Source organism: Panulirus ornatus, chromosome 66, assembly GCF_036320965.1.
Source record: "Panulirus ornatus isolate Po-2019 chromosome 66, ASM3632096v1, whole genome shotgun sequence".
In the NCBI taxonomy this organism is placed as follows: Eukaryota; Metazoa; Arthropoda; class Malacostraca; order Decapoda; family Palinuridae; genus Panulirus; species Panulirus ornatus.
The window spans coordinates 17,276,281-17,295,102 of record NC_092289.1 but is presented as its reverse complement, the minus strand read 5'-3'; the positions used below and the strand labels follow the sequence as shown (position 1 = coordinate 17,295,102).

The 18,822-nt window shown below is 39.2% G+C and overlaps 1 protein-coding gene across 1 annotated transcript in view; it reads right to left on the bottom strand.

The window, feature by feature from the left end:
• The window catches only part of LOC139746688 (uncharacterized), a 682,159-nt gene that overhangs the window by 22,109 nt on the left and 641,228 nt on the right, over window positions 1-18,822 (bottom strand). The window contains 5 exon segments of the mRNA XM_071658129.1: window positions 3,450-3,572; window positions 7,766-7,977; window positions 8,541-8,868; window positions 9,018-9,428; window positions 16,910-17,074. Coding sequence (XP_071514230.1) covers window positions 3,450-3,572; window positions 7,766-7,977; window positions 8,541-8,868; window positions 9,018-9,428; window positions 16,910-17,074 — 1,239 coding nt within the window.

Genomic DNA, 18,822 nt, shown 5'->3' with positions numbered 1-18,822 from the left:
TCACTACCTCTTCTCTGTTTACCAAACCATTCTCCCTGACCCTCTCACTTTGCACATCACCTCGACCAAAACACCCTATATCTGCCGCTCTATCACATCAAACAAATTCAAGAAACCTTCAAAGTGCTCACTCCGTCCTCTAATTTTACCACGACTTGTTTTCACCTCCCCATTAGCCCCCTTCACCGATGTTCCCATTTGTTCTCTTGTCTTACGCACTTTATTTACCTCCTCCTAAAACATCTTTTTATTCTCCTTAAAATTTAATGATACTCTCCCTCTCTCTATATATATGCGTTTATGTATATATGTGTGTACATGAGTGGATAGGCCTTTCTTCATCTGTTTCCTGGTGCTATTTGCTGATGCAGCAAACAGCAAATAAGTATAATAATAATTTATATTTATCATACTTAGTTGTTGTCTTCCGCGATAGCAAGGTAGTGCCAAGGCAACAGACGAAAGAATGGCCCAACCCACCCACATACACAGCACATACATAAATGCCCACATACACACATGTACATGCCTATACATTTCAACGTATACATACAAAGTGTGTATATGAATAATAATAATAATAAATGTTTTGGGAGCAGCTGAATGAGTGTGTTAGTGGTTTTGATGCACAAGACCGGGTTATAGTGATGGGTGATTTGAATGCAAAGGTGAGTAATGTGGCAGTTGAGGGAATAATTGGTATACATGGGGTGTTCAGTGTTGTAAATGGAAATGGTGAAGAGCTTGTAGATTTATGTGCTGAAAAAGGACTGGTGATTGGGAATACCTGGTTTAAAAAGTGAGATATACATAAGTATACGTATGTAAGTAGGAGAGATGGCCAGAGAGCGTTATTGGATTACGTGTTAATTGACAGGCGTGCGAAAGAGAGACTTTTGGATGTTAATGTGCTGAGAGGTGCAACTGGAGGGATGTCTGATCATTATCTTGTGGAGGATAAGGTGAAGATTTGTATGGGTTTTCAGAAAAGAAGAGTGAATGTTGGGGTGAAGAGGGTGGTGAGAGTAAGTGAGCTTGGGAAGGAGACTGTGTGAGGAAGTACCAGGAGAGACTGAGTACAGAATGGAAAAAGGTGAGAACAATGGAAGTAAGGGGAGTGGGGGAGGAATGGGATGTATTTAGGGAATCAGTGATGGATTGCGCAAAAGATGCTTGTGGCATGAGAAGAGTGGGAGGTGGGTTGATTAGAAAGGGTAGTGAGTGGTGGGATGAAGAAATAAGATTATTAGTGAAAGAGAAGAGAGAGGCATTTGGACGATTTTTGCAGGGAAAAAATGCAATTGAGTGGGAGATGTATAAAAGAAAGAGACAGGAGGTCAAGAGAAAGGTGCAAGAGGTGAAAAAGAGGGCAAATGAGAGTTGGGGTGAGAGAGTATCATTAAATTTTAGGGAGAATAAAAAGATGTTCTGGAAGGAGGTAAATAAAGAGCGTAAGACAAGGGAGCAAATGGGAACTTCAGTGAAGGGCGCAAATGGGGAGGTGATAACAAGTAGTGGTGATGTGAGAAGGAGATGGAGTGAGTATTTTGAAGGTTTGTTGAATGTGTTTGATGATAGAGTGGCAGATATAGGGTGTTTTGGTCGAGGTGGTGTGCAAAGTGAGAGGGTTAGGGGAAAATGATTTGGTAAACAGAGAAGAGGTAGTAAAAGCTTTGCGGAAGATGCTTTGCAGAAGATGAAAGCCGGCCAGGCAGCAGGTTTGGATGGTATTGCAGTGGAATTTATTAAAAAAGGGGGTTGACTGTATTATTGACTGGTTGGTAAGGTTATTTAATGTATGTATGACTCATGGTGAGGTGCCTGAGGATTGGCAGAATGCGTGCATAGTGCCATTGTACAAAGGCAAAGGGGATAAGAGTGAGTGCTCAAATTACAGAGGTATAAGTTTGTTGAGTATTCCTGGTAAATTATATGGGAGGGTATTGATTGAGAGGGTGAAGGCATATACAGAGCATCAGATTGGGGAAGAGCAGTGTGGTTTCAGAAGTGGTAGAGGATGTGTGGATCAGGTATTTGCTTTGAAGAATGTATGTGAGAAATACTTAGAAAAGCAAATGGATTTGTATGTAGCATTTATGGATCTGGAGAAGGCATATGATAGAGTTGATAGAGATGCTCTGTGGAAGGTATTAAGATTATATGGTGTGGGAGGCAAGTTGTTAGAAGCAGTGAAAAGTTTTTATCGAGGATGTAAGGCATGCATACGTGTAGGAAGAGAGGAAAGTGATTGGTTCTCAGTGAATGTAGGTTTGCGGCAGGGGTGTGTGATGTCTCCATGGTTGTTTAATTTGTTTATGGATGGGGTTGTTAGGGAGGTAAATGCAAGAGTTTTGGAAAGAGGGGCAAGTATGAAGTCTGTTGGGGATGAGAGAGCTTGGGAAGTGAGTCAGTTGTTGTTCGCTGATGATACAGCGCTGGTGGCTGATTCATGTGAGAAACTGCAGAAGCTGGTGACTGAGTTTGGTAAAGTGTGTGAAAGAAGAAAGTTAAGAGTAAATGTGAATAAGAGCAAGGTTATTAGGTACAGTAGGGTTGACAGTCAAGTCAATTGGGAGGTAAGTATGAATGGAGAAAAACTGGAGGAAGTAAAGTGTTTTAGATATCTGGGAGTGGATCTGGCAGCGGATGGAACCATGGAAGCGGAAGTGGATCATAGGGTGGGAGGGGGCGAAAATCCTGGGAGCCTTGAAGAATGTGTGGAAGTCGAGAACATTATCTCGGAAAGCAAAAATGGGTATGTTTGAAGGAATAGTGGTTCCAACAATGTTGTATGGTTGCGAGGCGTGGGCTATGGATAGAGTTGTGCGCAGGAGGATGGATGTGCTGGAAATGAGATGTTTGAGGACAATGTGTGGTGTGAGGTGGTTTGATCGAGTAAGTAACATAAGGGTAAGAGAGATGTGTGGAAATAAAAAGAGTGTGGTTGAGAGAGCAGAAGAGGGTGTTTTGAAATGGTTTGGGCACATGGAGAGAATGAGTGAGGAAAGATTGACCAAGAGGATATATGTGTCGGAGGTGGAGGGAACGAGGAGAAGTGGGAGACCAAATTGGAGGTGGAAAGATGGAGTGAAAAAGATTTTGTATGATCGGGGCCTGAACATGCAGGAGGGTGAAAGGAGGGCAAGGAATAGAGTGAATTGGATTGATGTGGTATACCGAGGTTGATGTGCTGTCAGTGGATTGAATCAGGGCATGTGAAGCGTCTGGGGTAAACCATGGAAAGCTGTGTAGGTATGTATATTTGCGTGTGTGGACGTATGTATATACATGTGTATGGGAGTGGGTTGGGCCATTTCTTTTGTCTGTTTCCTTGCGGTACCTCGCAAATGCGGGAGACAGCGGGGGGAAAAAAAAAAAATTAATAATAATAATAATAATAATAATAATAATAAAGAATATATAAAATGAATAATAAATATATTGATCACCTTTTCTTGGATGGCGGTGACGTCAGTTCTGGGTGTCCAAGTTGGAAATATGTTGGTGAATTCTAGTGGCTCCATCCCTGCGATCACAAGCTGGGGTTCAATCACTTCAACATTAACCTCAACCTGAGTGAAAATATAGAAACCTTTCAAAATCAGATTGCTTTTACCACTTCGTCGAATATATGCCATGCATAATTTTTACTTCAGTTATCAATGATATGTATTTTAACCTTTACTGATACTTTTACAATTTTCAATATTTTTCTTTTGGTTTAATAATAATACATATGTCTTTAATCAAGAATTTTTGCAATTGAAGAAATTTGTTTCTTTGAGTCACTAGTGTAACCAGTAGCATGGTTTATATGATCTTGCACAAGATCCACAATTTACATTCACTGCCTCTATCTACTGATTATGATGTATGTATGCATGTATGTAATTACCTATTTGTACTGTACAGGGAGGGTGTTTTACATGTACGGCCCCATCTCTCGAACATTCTTTATTATCATAACCTTCTAAAATTTATGTGTTGATCTGTACTAACCATGTCCTCAACCAATCCATTCCATTCATTCATGACTCTCATACTATAAAAGGAGTTCTTTGCATCTTTTTTTTAACAAATTTTTTGCTTAATTTCATGTTATCTCCTCTAGTTGCTCTAACCCTACATCTCTCAAGGGATTGATCACTGCCCACATCATCAATATGTTTTAAAAACTTATTGGTTATGATTAGGTCACCCTTTATTCTCTTCTGAAGTAGGCAAATTTAAAGGCTAGCCTTTCCCAAACTCAATTATCCTAATTCTGGTACCATCTTTGTTGCACTTACTTGGACCTGTATTATGAGCTCTTTGTGCTTACTGGCCTCATGTAGGATACGAACAGCTGCTAAAAACTTCCTTATCCATTTGCTTGAAAACTACTATAAATTTTGCTGGCAAACAGTCTGTCTCCCTAACTATTCTCCTAATAAGGCCTATGGTGACAGGTTCGGGACAATGTTGACTCCCATGTGCTCACATACAGATTCCTGGAACTTATTTCCTACTACTTAATAATCATACTGAGGCCTTTTTTCACTCTGCCCAATCCTCAGTGCTTTACATTTGCTCAAGTTGAATTCCATCAACCATGCATCAGACCTCTTTGGAATTTGTTTAGGTCCCCTTGTGAGCTGACACCATCTCCTTGCTTTTCACTTCCCTTTTGACCTTTGCATCATCTGCAAACATATTCAGGTAGTATGGTGATCAAAGGCAACTTTATGATGAAATAAACCATTACTCTGCTAGGCTACCCTAACACTATACTTATGGTGTAAGATCCTACTCTCCAAATCTTTCTCCATGTGAAGCGTCTGGGATAAACCATGAAAAGGTCTGTGGGGCCTGGATGTGGATAGGGAGCTGTGGTTTCGGTGCATTACACATGACAGTTAGAGACTGTGTGAGAATGAATGTGACCTTTTTTGTTTGTTTTCCTGGCAGTACCTCGCTGACGCAGGGGATGCATTCCTTCTGGCAAGTCATTTTCATAAATCAAGAGTAATGGTTCTAGAACTCTAGGTGTTCGTGTGTGATAAATCAAATTGATTCAGGGGCATGTGGGTGAAGAGAGTTGCACATTAAGTTGCCATAATTAATATAAGTGATGAGATGATGGGAAACTCAAACTATACGAAAGCCATTGCAAATATTCTAGGTTTATGAACTCTTTTCTACTCATGAAATCATTCATGCCACTGTAATTAATTACCTATGAGGGAGGGAATATAAATTCTCACTTACACAACTTAAACTTCAATATCAAATCACTTGTTAGTGTTAGGGTTATAAAGGAGAGTTCTTTGGTTTAAGAGTTAAACAGTGAGTTAGATGTCTATAGAATTATTAGAATATGACCCTGTGTGTAATAGGCCCCCTTACGAAGTAATTTGATGCCTATATCTTTACAAACATGCGAACTCACCCCAAAGTCACCAGAATCCATGAAAACCCAACCTAACCTCATATAGGGTCAAAATTCACTTAATATTCATTGTCACAGGAGGTGCTACACCTAAATTCTCACCCTCTATATTAAAGCCAACAGAATGTATGGATTGCAATGGTGTAACTTCTATCAAAATGTATCAATTACAATGTGTCCATTTTCATAAGCATTAACTAAATCTATAAAATATACATATTATGTACATACAAACATAAGGACATGCACATTTTTGCAAACCAATGCTCTCATTAGATCCCTTTATATTTAATTTGTGGCAGGACATTAGGGAACATAAATGGAAAGGCACATGGAGTGGATGAGATTATAGCTGAAAAGATATAAAAGTAATTTGTGATACAGTGGAAGCATTTGATATGAAATTTAGCAAGGAAACAGAAGTTTCCATTATTATAAAGAAAAGGTGCTAATTAGCAATTATAGGGCAATAAGTCTATTAAGATATCAGGAATAGTGTATGTAAGTCTGCTGACTGAGAGAGTGATGGAAGTAACTGAATGCAGAATAAGTGAGGGACAAGAGTTTTTTTTAGAAAAGGTAGTGGATGTATGAATCAGATTTTTGCAGAGACAATGACTAAAAAAATATCTAGTGGAAAGTAAGAAGCTGTATGTAGCTTTTATAGATCTGGAGACAGCATAAGAAAGAACTGAGTAGAATGCTGTATGGGATATGTTTAGGATATGTGGGGTATGGGGACAACTGTTGCATGATGTGAAAGCTTTCTATAAACGAGCAAATGCATGTGTAAGAGTTGACTGGGAGTTAAGTGAAAGTTTTGGTATATATATATGGGTATAAGGGCAGTGTGGTTTACCATGACTTTTTCACATATATATGGGGGAAGGTGAGAGAGAAACTAGAGAAATGGGGTGTTGATATGGAGTATGGTGGTCAGGTATAGTGGATAGTGACAAGCCTGTTTGTGGAAGATACTATGTTGTTTGCTGAAAGTGAAGAGGAGTTGCAGAAAATTGTAGGTGTGTCAAGACAGGTGACTGAAGGTAAATGTGAGTAAAAGTAAATTAATGGTATCTGAAAGAAAACAGAGAGAGAAGAAAGTGTACTAAACTGTTTTATATACACGGAGGGGATAAAGACTGGAAGAGGTGATAATTCAAGCATACGAGAGCTATCTTGGATAAGTTTTTACTACATGGAGAGAGAGAGATGGGAAGGAGCAGTACAAGGTAGAAGAATCATTGGACCCCTTAATGTAATAATGAAGGTTAGAGGTGTAAGTATGGAAATGAAGAAAGGATTAAAGGATAGCACAGTCCTCCTGGCCCTGGAATATGCAGCTGAAACATGGACAAGATATGTTACAGAGGTCAATACTCCAGGCCATGGAAATGAGTTATTTGAATGGAGCACTTGGTATGAATAGATGGAACGAAGAAAGTGATGAAGAAGATGTATGAGACATTTGGTAAGGCAGAGAATGCAATGGGAATGAATAGTGCAGTGGGAATGGGTGAAATGCAATACTTCGAGGTGATCTGGGCATGTGGAGTTTATAAGGAGAGTGTATCATGACATGATTAAAGGGGTTGGTGTGAGAGTAAGACCACTTGTAACATGGGGAAAGATATGGAATGGTGTATGTCAGGGAGACATGTATGGACAGTGGAGGCTCCTGTGCCAAAGCCATCCCCTTGATGGGAACTCCCAGAGGGAGTGGGCATCAAAGATACAGATGAACAGAAGTGCCTCTTGTCCTATGTTTGCTTTTGAAAGAGTGGATGAATGAGACGGTAAGGTATAGTTTACAGTGGAATCGACAAATTGTTTTTAGAGGATACTGAGGGATTACTTCAACTGTTTGAAACTAATGTTCCCAAGACATAAGTTTGTTTAAGGACTCTCAGCTGATGTTTACAATGTGGGGCAAATATCATGAGAGAAAGAATACTTCCCATGTATTCCCTGCATGTCGTAGAAGGCAACTAAAAGGGGAGGGAGCGGGTGGCTGGAAATCCTCCCTTCTCGTTTTTTTTATTTTCCAAAAGAAGGAACAGAGAAGGGGGCCAGGTGAGGATATTCCCGTAAAGGCCCAGTCCTCTGTTCTTAACGCTACCTCGCTAATGTGGGAAATGGCGAATAGTAGGAAAGAAAGAAGAAGTGTGTGCGTTGTAATCAATGACAAACACTGTATCAAAACACACTGCCTGGGTAAGATGTCAAAGTAACAGTGTCTACAGCACAGAAAGAAATCACAAATATTCTTCTGTGGATGTACTTCCCTGGGTGATCAAGATCAATCACTTTTACCTAAATTTTCCTTTTATCCAATACCTTTTTGTAGCTCTTTGCAGCCAAGGCCTTGGCTTGGGCTTTGGCCTTGAGTTTGCAGTAACTAAGTGCTGTTTGTAGAGCTGCACGACGAGCAAAAGTGAAACGCAAAACAGCTGAACCAGTTGTACTGAAGTCTTCCCCTTCTAGAGTCTCATCCGGCCACCATCCTTGCCACACCCATACTCGGTGACCACCATCCACCATAAACAATGCTGATAAAATAGAAAATCAGATGTTAATAACTTTGCACTCACTGCAGTATTTAGTATTTGAGAAACAAAAGTTATCTGTATATTAGATATTAGCTGTTTACAAAACTTCAACAATGCAACAAACAGACATATTAAGCTAATTTTTAACATTGAACTTCTATTGCACTGGTGTGCAAGTACCTGATAACATAACAATATAACAACAGATTTAGAAAAATGAACAAAATTCACACACTGCATATCCTTCTGCAACTATGCCATTTGTGTTTTAAGTGAAATGCACCTTCTGTGGAGTCCCAGCTGAATTTTAGTGTGTAAAAAAATAAAGAATTCTTTATTAGTGTGGAAGCTCATGTTTCCTTCTTGAAATGACATGTGTTGAGTGTTGAGACATGAGCAAGTCACCCGAGAAGTTGTTTGCATGCAATCCATCCAAAGCAGACAGGGAAAAATCTGAGGACAACAGATAGACAGAAAGAGATGGGGTTCCACAAATGTAAAACCCCCTACCCTTAAAGTACAAATATGTAAATAGGTAATAACAATGCAATCCCAGTTCTCACCTGGCTGTGGTGCAGAGTACAAGTCTAGCTGCATGACTGGTAATGGGTTGGGCAGGGTTGTGGCTCGGTATCTGCAAATCATCTCTCGGGCTTCTAATGATTCATGGGTAGCTTCCAGATGCCATACACGAGGAGTCCAATCATAAGAATGCTCATCTTCCAGGAGTGAAAAATATTCACTTTTTGCAGATGAACCTCCAAAACCTTCCCAAAAATCTCGAGATTCAGCACCCTCATACTGTTCCTTAATCTTTTTTGTTACACCTTCCTTCCACCCCATTTCAGTATCAGAGGTTTCAGAGAACTTCTGAGCCACTGTGTTGCCAACCTAGCAATGAGAAAAACATTCTTTACATAGATTCAGATATAATGATTAACTTCTCATAATAATCGGTAGCATTCAAGATCACAAGTATATGAAATATGTATATTATCAATAAGAACTTGAATAAAAAATGCATAACCTCTCCCACCTACCTTCCGAGTATGCTTTAAAGCTTTAGCACCATGCCATAAGTGGATAACACCTGTTTGCATATTAGCCAATAAAAGGCAACCTCGGGATCGCAAGTATCTTGAGCTTACTTCCACCTCCAACAAGTGTCCTTCATTTTCTAGCTCACCACGTACCACAAACAATTTCCATTGTTTGTGTGTGTGATCATCTTCACGGCATCCTTGGTGTACTATAAGTCCACCTTGAAACAAATTTAGGAAAGCTGGTGGTTCTTCTCCCATACAAACTCGCACATGGGGTCCACGTTCTTCATCTAATTCTACTGTCATCAGAGCTGACACACCTTTATCTGACACAGAGCTTTCTCGCCCCTGCCAGAAAAAATAGGCTACACGTGATCTTCCAGTCACATTGTGCTTGGATGGCTGTCCCTGCAAAACAAGAAAACATTTACTTTTACATTCAAGAAAAGTAAATCAGTGTTTATTACAGAATAACAAGTTTTTCTGAAAGGAGTTGAATAAAAGTATAAGGTATGTGAAGGAGTAGAGGTGCATCAAAAATGTTTGGAAAACTGCTAGTAACGATCAGTGAAGTTTGTATGAGATAAGAAGAACATTTTATGAGACCAACAAAAGATGATGTTGAAAAAGACATGCCTATTGGTATGATAAGAGGACAGAGAATGGAAAAGGAAAAGCTGGGGGATGTAGATGATGTAATGAGCACCGTGGTAAAGGTTGGAAGTGAAACTAGAGTTGTTCTAGAAAAAGTGCTTAGAACCATGGAAAGTGGGGAAGTGCAAGACGAAAGGTTATGGGCAGTAATTGCTCTCTTGTATAAAAGAATGGTGGGTAGGTGTATGTATGTATGTGTGTGTGTGTGTGTGTGTGTGTGTGTGTGTGTGTGTGTGTGTGTGTGTAAAAGTGAGTATAAGAATTACTGAGGAACAAGTCTGTTAAGGCTCTGCTAAGAAGGTGTTTGGTAGAACAGTGACTGATCAAGCTAAATGCGTTAGCATAAGTAAATCAGATTTTTGTATTTTAACAAAAAAATGTTTTAGAGAAAAAGATGTATACAAAATTTATCAGTTTAGAAAAGTCATATGATAAATGAATAAGGAGATGCTTGAGGAAGTTTTGACTCGATATGGTTAATATGGAAGAATTCTGAATGCTGTTACAAGCTTCTGCAATGGAAGTAGTAAATGGGCAAAAGTAAATGATGGTATGAATCAGAACGTGGGCATATTAGAAAGGGTAGTGAGTGATGGGATGAAGAAGTAAGATTATTAGTAAAAGAGAAGAGAGAGGCATTTGGACAATTTTTGCAGGGAAATAGTGCAAATGACTGGGAGATGTATAAATGAAAGAGGCAGGAGGTCAAAAGAAAGGTGCAAGAGGTGAAAAAGAGGGGAAATGAGAGTTGGGGTGAGAGAGTATCATTAAATTTTAGGGAGAATAAAAAGATGTTTTGGAAGGAGGTAAATAAAAAGTGTAAGACAAGAGAACAAATGGGAACATCGGTGAAGGGGGGCTAATGGGGAAGTAATAACAAGTAGTGGTGATGTGAAAAGGAGATGAAGTGAGTATTTTGAAGATTTGTTGAATGTGTGTGATGATACAGTGGGAGATATAAGGTGTTTTGGTCGAGGTGGTATGTGAAGTGAGAGGGTCAGGGAAAATGATTTGGTAAACAGAGAAGAGGTAGTGAAAGCTTTGTGGAAGATGAAAGCTGGCAAGGCAGCGGGTTTGGATGGTATTGCAGTGAAATTTATTAAAAAAAGGGGTGACTGTGTTGTTGACTGGTTGATGAGGATATTCAATGTATGTATGGCTCATGGTGAGGTGCCTGAGAATTGGCAGAATGCATGCATAGTGCCACTGTACAAAGGCAAAGAGGATAAAGGAGTGTTCAAATTACAGAGGTATAAGTTTGTTGAGTATTTCTGGGAAATTATGTGGAAGGGTATTGATTGAGAGGGTGAAGGCATGTACAGAACATCAGATTGGGGAAGAGCAGTGTGGTTTCAGAAGTGGTAGAGGATGTGTGGATCAGGTGTTTGCTTTAAAGAATGTGAGAAATACTTAGAAAAACTAATGGATTTGTATGTAGCATTTATGGATCTGGAGAAGGCATATGATAGAGATGCTCTGTGGAAGGTATTAAGAGTATATGGTGTGGAAGGCAAGTTGCGAGAAGCAGTGAAAAGTTTTTATCGGGGATGTAAAGCATGTGTACGAGTAGGAAGAGAGGAAAGTGATTGGTTCTCAGTGAATGTCGGTTTGCAGCAGGGGTGCTTGATGTCTCCATGGTTGTTTAATATGTTTATGGATGGGGTTGTTAGGGAGGTGAATGCAAGAGTTTTGGAGAGAGGGGCAAGTATGCAGTCTGTTGTGGATGAGAGGGCTTGGGAAGTGAGTCAGTTGTTGTTCGCTGATGATGCAGCACTGGTGGCTCATTTGGGTGAGAAACTGCAGAAGCAGGTGACTGAGTTTGGAAAAGTGTGTGAAAGAAGAAATCTGAGAGTAAATGTGAATAAGAGCAAGGTTATTTGATACAGTAGGGTTGAGGGAGAAGTCAATTGGGAGGCAAGTTTGAATGGAGAAAAACTGGAGGAAGTGAAGTGTTTTAGATATCTTGTAGTGGATTTGGCAGCAAACAGAACCATGGAAGAGGAAGTGAGTCACAGGGTGGGGGAGGGGGCGAAGGTTCTGGGAGCGTTGAAAAATGTGTGGAAGGCGAGAACATTATCTCGGAAAGCAAAAACGGGTATGTTTGAAGGAATAGTCGTTCCAACAATGTTATATGGTTGCGAGGTGTGGGCTATAGATAGGGTTGTGTGGAGGAGGGTGGATGGGTTGGAAATAAGATGTTTGAGGACAATATGTGGTGTGAGGTGGTTTGATCGAGTAAGTAATGAAAGGGTATGAGAGATGTGTGGTAATGAAAAGAGTGTGGTTGAAAGAGCAGAAGAGGGTGCATTAAAATGGTTTGGTCACATGGAGAGAATGAGTGAGGAAAGACTGAGAAAGAGGATATATGTGTCAGAGGTGGAGGGAACGAGGAGAAGTGGGAGACCAAACTGGAGGTGGAAGGATGGAGTGAAAAAGATTTTGAGCGATCGGGGCCTGAACATGCATGAGGATGAAAGGCATGCAAGGAATAGAGTGAATTGGAACAATGTGGTATATCAGGGTCGACGTGCTGTCATTGGATTGAACCAGGGAATGTGAAGCATCTGAGGTAAGCCAGGGAAAGTTTTGTGGTGCCTGGATGTGGAAGGGGAGCTGTGGTTTCAGTGCATTATACATGACTGCTGGAGACTGAGTGTGAACGAATGTGGCCTTTGTTGTCTTTTCATAGTGCTACCTCGCACACCTGTGGGGGGAGGGGGTTGTCATGTCATGTGTGGCAGGGTGGCAACAGGAATGAATAAAGGCAGCAAGTATGAATGATGTACATGTGTATTTATGTATGTCTGTGTATGTATATATATATATGTATATATTGAAATGTATAGGTATGTATATGTGCATGTGTGGACGTGTATATATATATATATATATATATATATATATATATATATATATATATATATATATATATATTATATATATATATATGTGTATGTGGCTGGGTTGGGCCATTCTTTCATCTGTTTCCTTGGGCTACCTCGCTAACACGGGAGACAGCGACAAAGTATAATAAATATAAAAAAAAAATAAAAAAATGTATTTGATGACAGAGTGGCAGTAGGATGTTCTCGGGGTGGTATGCAAAGTGAGGGAGTTATGGAGAGTGGTTTGAGGAAGACAAGAGGTGGTGGGAACCTTACATAAGATGAAATAAGCCAAGGAAGCTGGAGTTGGATGGTACTGCAGTTGGATTTATTAAGAAACAGGGTGACTATGTTGTTGATTGGTTGGTAAGGATTTTCAATATATGTTTGGATCATGGTGAAGTGCCTGAGGACTGGTAGAATGCATGTACACTGCCACTGTATAAAGGTAAGTGGGATAGAAATGAATGTTCACACTAGAGGTATAAGTATGTTGAGTGTACCTGTTAAGTTGTAAGGAAGAAGCAGTAAGATTTTGGAAGTGGTAGAGGATGTGTGGATCAAATGTTTGCATTAAAGAATGTGTGCCAGAAATATTCAAGAGAAACAGATGGATTTGTATGTGGCATTTATGGATCAGGAGAAAGAATATGATAGGGTTGATATAGAGGCCTCAGGGAAGGTCTAAAGAATATATGGTGTTCAAGAAGACCTTCGAGAAGCAGTGAAAAGTCTTATATGAGTAAGAAGAGAGGAGAGTGAAAGGTTCAAAGAAAAAGTGGGTGTGTGGTATGGGTGAGTGATGTCACCATGGTTGTTCAATTTGTTTTTGGATAGGGTGATGAGGGAGGTAAACGCAAGAGCCTTGGAAAGAGGAGCGCGTATGCAATGTATGGGGGATGAAAGGGCCTGGAAAATGAGTCGGTAGTTGTCTGCTGATAATACAACACTAGTGACAGATTTAAGTGAAAACTGCAATAGTTGGTGACTGAGATTGGAAGTGTGTGTGAAAGAAGGAAGTTGAGAGTAAATGTGAATAAAGGCAAGAAAAAAAAATGAGTAAACAGTTTGAAACATAAGGGAGTGTCAAGGTCATGTGATCTAACACTGGTTATTTAAAATATGTGAGGGGTGGGCACTCCTTGTTGAGAGTGAGGTGGGGTGATTCTTAACCAAACAGGAAAAGAACAGATGTTGAAGTTGTTGTCAGCAGTTGAAGTTGTTGTCTTAATTAAATCAGAAATAGAGATAAAAAGAATAGTGGGCTGGTTAGATGATGTATAAATGAGGAGGATACTGAGAGTGGGTGTGAATATGACACCAGATTTTGAAAGAGATGGGATATCAAAATGTGAGATCAGTTTGCCCGATGAAGAGCTAGAATTTGACGAATATAAATTTTGAGAGTAAAATTTTGCAAGGATAGTGGTGGGAAAGTTGAAGTAGATAGCAGATATATAAGGAAGAAAAATTGGGGAGCCACTGATACTGTAATCCCTTCTCTTACAAAATAGCATTCAAGCTGGGGTTAGACTAGAAGGTCAACACACTGCTTTTGAAATACATCCTTGGAAAATGCAGTCAAGAAAAAGTGATAGAGATTAAGGAGACTAAACTATCACTCCCATACTGGCAAAACAAATTACAATGATGTACTATGAAAGGGACCTAAGAGTTCACATCATGCTGAAGTTAGCACTGTTATATCATGTGAGAGAGACTAAGGAAGGCAAATTGTATTTTAAACATCAAAATTGAAAATACGTAAGGGGAAAGTGGTGTATCTTAAAAAAATATACAAGGCACATTTAAATGAACTTGAAATTTAATGTAACAATCTGGTCTCCTCAATTTGGGTATCACACAAAACTGCTGTAAAGGATAAAAAGTAATACAACAAGAATAACACCAGAATGTAATGGAATAAGCTATGAAAAGGAGGGAAGCTTTAAATGTACTTATCATGAAAGAAAGCAGGATAAAGGGAAACAAGATAACTACATGTAACTGACTAAAAGAACATAATGATGTCAAGTGAAACAGTTTTTTGAGGTCAAAAAAATAATTAGAACAAGAAAAAAACCTACAAATTGCAGGGGAATTTGAGGAAGCATTTTTCTGAAACAGAACTGTGGACAATTGGAGCAAGGTAAGCATATATAATGTAAATGTAAGTAGCAATGGAAAACTAAGATTAAGAAGTAAAAAATTAAAGGCTAGTTCCTATGAGTGGAAAACTCCTTCTCCATATGCACAAATGTGTAATCAAGTACAGGTACACCACCGAATTTCCGGCAACTGATGGTTCGATACCTCCTTTAGTCTGGACAAAATTACGTGAGGGAACTTGAAATTACCACAGCCACCAGACTAGTTTACTGGGTGGCCACAGGTGGCATTGTCTGTAGGGCATGCTTATTTACACTCTTTACACCGCACTTGCTGGTGGTGATAATGCAATTCTGCGAGATTCTTAGCTTATTTTGCTTAAATCTAACCCTAGCTATGGCTTCGAAGACATATGAGAGTATCAGTTGTGGTGTCAAACATACACACCAGTCCATATCGATCAAAGATATAGTAGAACTGTTGAAAAAAATGGACCGTGATGTTTTGCTGCATAAGCTGTGTTACATCTACAGTTTTGGTTCGTCAACTGTTTATGATATAAAGAAGCAAAGGGAGAAAAGATTGAAATTCTGTGCAGACAGCGATTCCAAGAAGCAAATGACGATTAGAAAAACTATGAAAGATGGTAAGAGCACTGAGCACAATCGAGTGATGATGGAATGGTTTCGACAGCGTCAGAGTGATGGAGTGGACTTGTCAGGTAGCATGATAAAGAACCAGGTTAAGTTGTTCCATAAAGAACCTAAATTACAACATAAGTGTAACTATGGTAAAACTTGGCTTCAAAGATTCAAGAAGTCATGGAATTTCCATAAATAAAGTGCGCTGAGAAAAGCGATCTGCAAACCATGAAGGAGCTGCCGAGTATGTGAATGAATTCGTGGAACTCTTAGCTGATGAGCACCTCAGTCCTGAGCAGGTGTATAATGTATTTCATTTATCTATTTAATTTACATTTAATATTTGTGTAAGTTGTATAATGTATTTAATTTATTTAATTTACTCTCCATTCTCTCCATGTCGGAAAGAATGAGTGAGGAAAGATTGACAAAAAGGATATATGTGTCAGAGGTGGAGGGAACAAGGAGAAGTGGGAGACCAAATTGGAGGTGGAAAGATGGAGTGAAAAAGATTTTGAGTGATCGGGGCCTGAACATGCAGGAGGGTGAAAGGCGTGCAAGGAATACAGTGAATTGGAACAATGTGGTATACTGAGGCCGATGTGCTGTCAATGGATTGAACCAGGGCATGTGAAGCGTCTGGGGTAAACCATGGAAAGTTCTGTGGGGCCTGGAAGTGGAAAGGGAGCTGTGGTTTCGGTGCATTATTACATGACAGCTAGAGACTGAGTGTGAACGAACGGGGCCTTTGTTGTCTTTTCCTAGCACTACCTCGCACACATGAGGAGGGAGGGGGTTGTCATTACATGTGTCGCAAGGTGGCGATGGGAATGAATAAAGGCAGACAGTATGAATTATGTATATGTGTATATATGTATATTTATCATACTTAACTGCTGTCTCCCGCATTAGCGAGGTAGCGCAGGGAAACAGACAAGGAATGGTCCAACCCACTCACATACACGTGTATATAAACAAACACTCACACCCGCACATAAACATACATATATATACATATCTTTTCCTTCTTTCAAGCTATTCGCCACTTCCCGCACCAGCAAGGGGGCGCCATATATGTCTGTGTGTATTTATTTGTATACGTTGAGATGTATAAGTATGTATATTTGTGTGTGTGGATGTGTATGTATATACATGTGTATGTGGGTGGGTTGGGCCATTCTTTTGTCTGTTTCCTTGTGCTACCTCGCTAACGTGGGAGACAGCGACAAGGCAAAATAAACAAATAAATATTTAATTTACATTTAATATTTGTGTAATCTAAATTTCTAGCAGTCCATGGTATACTTTAAACACAGGGAAGATATATAATTAGTGGGTTAGAGGTGTGTTGATGAATTATTATTACGTGACCATGGCTGGTCCAGTAAAATGGTTAATCTGGCAAGGCTCTGGAGCCAAGAGTGCCGGGTAATTGGTGGTATACCTGTAACAGAAATAGCTAAAACCTACCAAACCCTTTTGAAAGAAAAATCCCAACACTGCTTATCATCTATCACATCCTAAACTGGTAAATCTTTTACTACATAGAAATTAAGTATTCTACACCTACATAAGTAAAATGTACAATGAAGTCACTTACTGTAAGAGTCCTCCCAGTGGCTGTGATCAGGTAGTACCAGCGGACAACATATGTATCACCAGCATGTAGATGACTCTGAGAGGTTGCATCCATCAACACTTTGCCATATTCTGATACGTGCCAAACTTTGAAATCATTCGTTGAGATGTTCAAGAGACGTCGCTCCTAAAGTCGTGAAAGCAGCATACACGTAGGGTTTTAAAGTCCACCAAGCAGTTTACAGTGCCATCCATCAGTATGATATGGGTGAAAATGGTAGATTGTTGGACAACATGAAGTTAGCAACAGTGGATTGTTGATGCAGTCAGCGTTGTTACCAGCAGCAGAGTTGAGTTGACCCAGGTGAGTGTTGGAGGGGACAGGGAGGGGAGTAAGGGATGGTTAGCTAAGGTATCATGGGCAATCATTCAAGGTCACTTGGAATGAAAAGAAAAATAATACTAAAAAAATAAGATACTATTATAATCAGTAAAAATAATTAGTATGCCAAAAATACCAAAAGAAAATACTTTTGTGTGAGTATTGATTATAAAAAAAAAGCAAAACTAAGGATTAATAGAATTAATTAATTTTTAATGTTAAAAGGTGTATACAAATACATACATAAATACAATAACAGATATATATATATATATATATATATATATATATATATATATATATATATATATATATTGTTTAGACACAATCTTGTGTATAACATGCAGATAAAGCCACATTAAAAATGAAAGTGTATCTGCACAATCTTTCATTAATCACATCTTCAGGCAAACTGACAAAAAGGTAAGGTAACAATGTGTATGTGTGTATATATATATATATATATATATATATATATATATATATATATATATCTTTTTTTTTTCTTCATTCTTCCCGCATTAGCGAGGTAGCGTTAAAAAGAGAGGACGGAGCCTAAGAGAGAAGGTCCTCACTTGGCCCCCTTCTCTGTTCCTTCTTTTGGAAAAGTGAAAATAGAGGGGAGGATTTCTAGCCCAACACTCCCTCCCCTTTTAGTCACCTTTTACAACATGCAGGGAATACGTGGGAAACTTTAGGTCAGTGTTGGTTTAATTAAGAATAATAGATGAGCCAGGTCATAACAGGTGGATTGGGCAGGAACCCTTTACATACCTGGCTGACATGTCAAGTCAGGTATGTAAAAGGTTTCTGCCCAGCCGAACTGTTATGACCTGATGTGTCAATCAGGCATGTGAAGGGTTCCTGCCCAGGCAACCTGTTAGGAGCAGGATTGTCAATTAACCTAGCACTAACCAAGTTTCTGCTGTATATATATTACTTGTTATCTTCCCATTTTGTCTGTTTGCCTAAAGATATGATAAATGAAAGATATTGCTGCTACACTTTAATTTCTCCAATGGGTTTATCTGTATATATATATATATATATATATATATATATATATATATATATATATATTCGGTGTTTTCCATGCTAATGAGATAGCGTTAGGAGCAAACGACTGGGCCTTAGCGAAAATCCTCATTTGGCTCCTGTTCCATCTTTTGGAAAGTAATTTCATAAGAGGGAAAGATTTCTAGCATCCCACTCTCATCTTTCCTTGTTGCTTATGACATGCTTAGCATACATGGATAGTATTCTTTCTCTCCTATCTTATGGATACAATTTACTTACTTCCTTCCCAAGGAGTCTCTTTTACCTTTATGGGGCTACTGATGTGTTCAGGAAGCTGTGCACTTTAGATGGTGGAGTGTTACTCATACATGTCTGGAAGATGTGGTTTCAGATGAGTGCATACCTTATGGTGTGTTGTTTATTTAAGACTCGGTTGACTGGGCAATTCTTTAGTGCTTGTCATCATTTCAATGTGTATATATTTTGTCAGAGTTGTGTTTGGTGGGGGGGTGCGGAGAACTGCAAGTAAAGGCGGC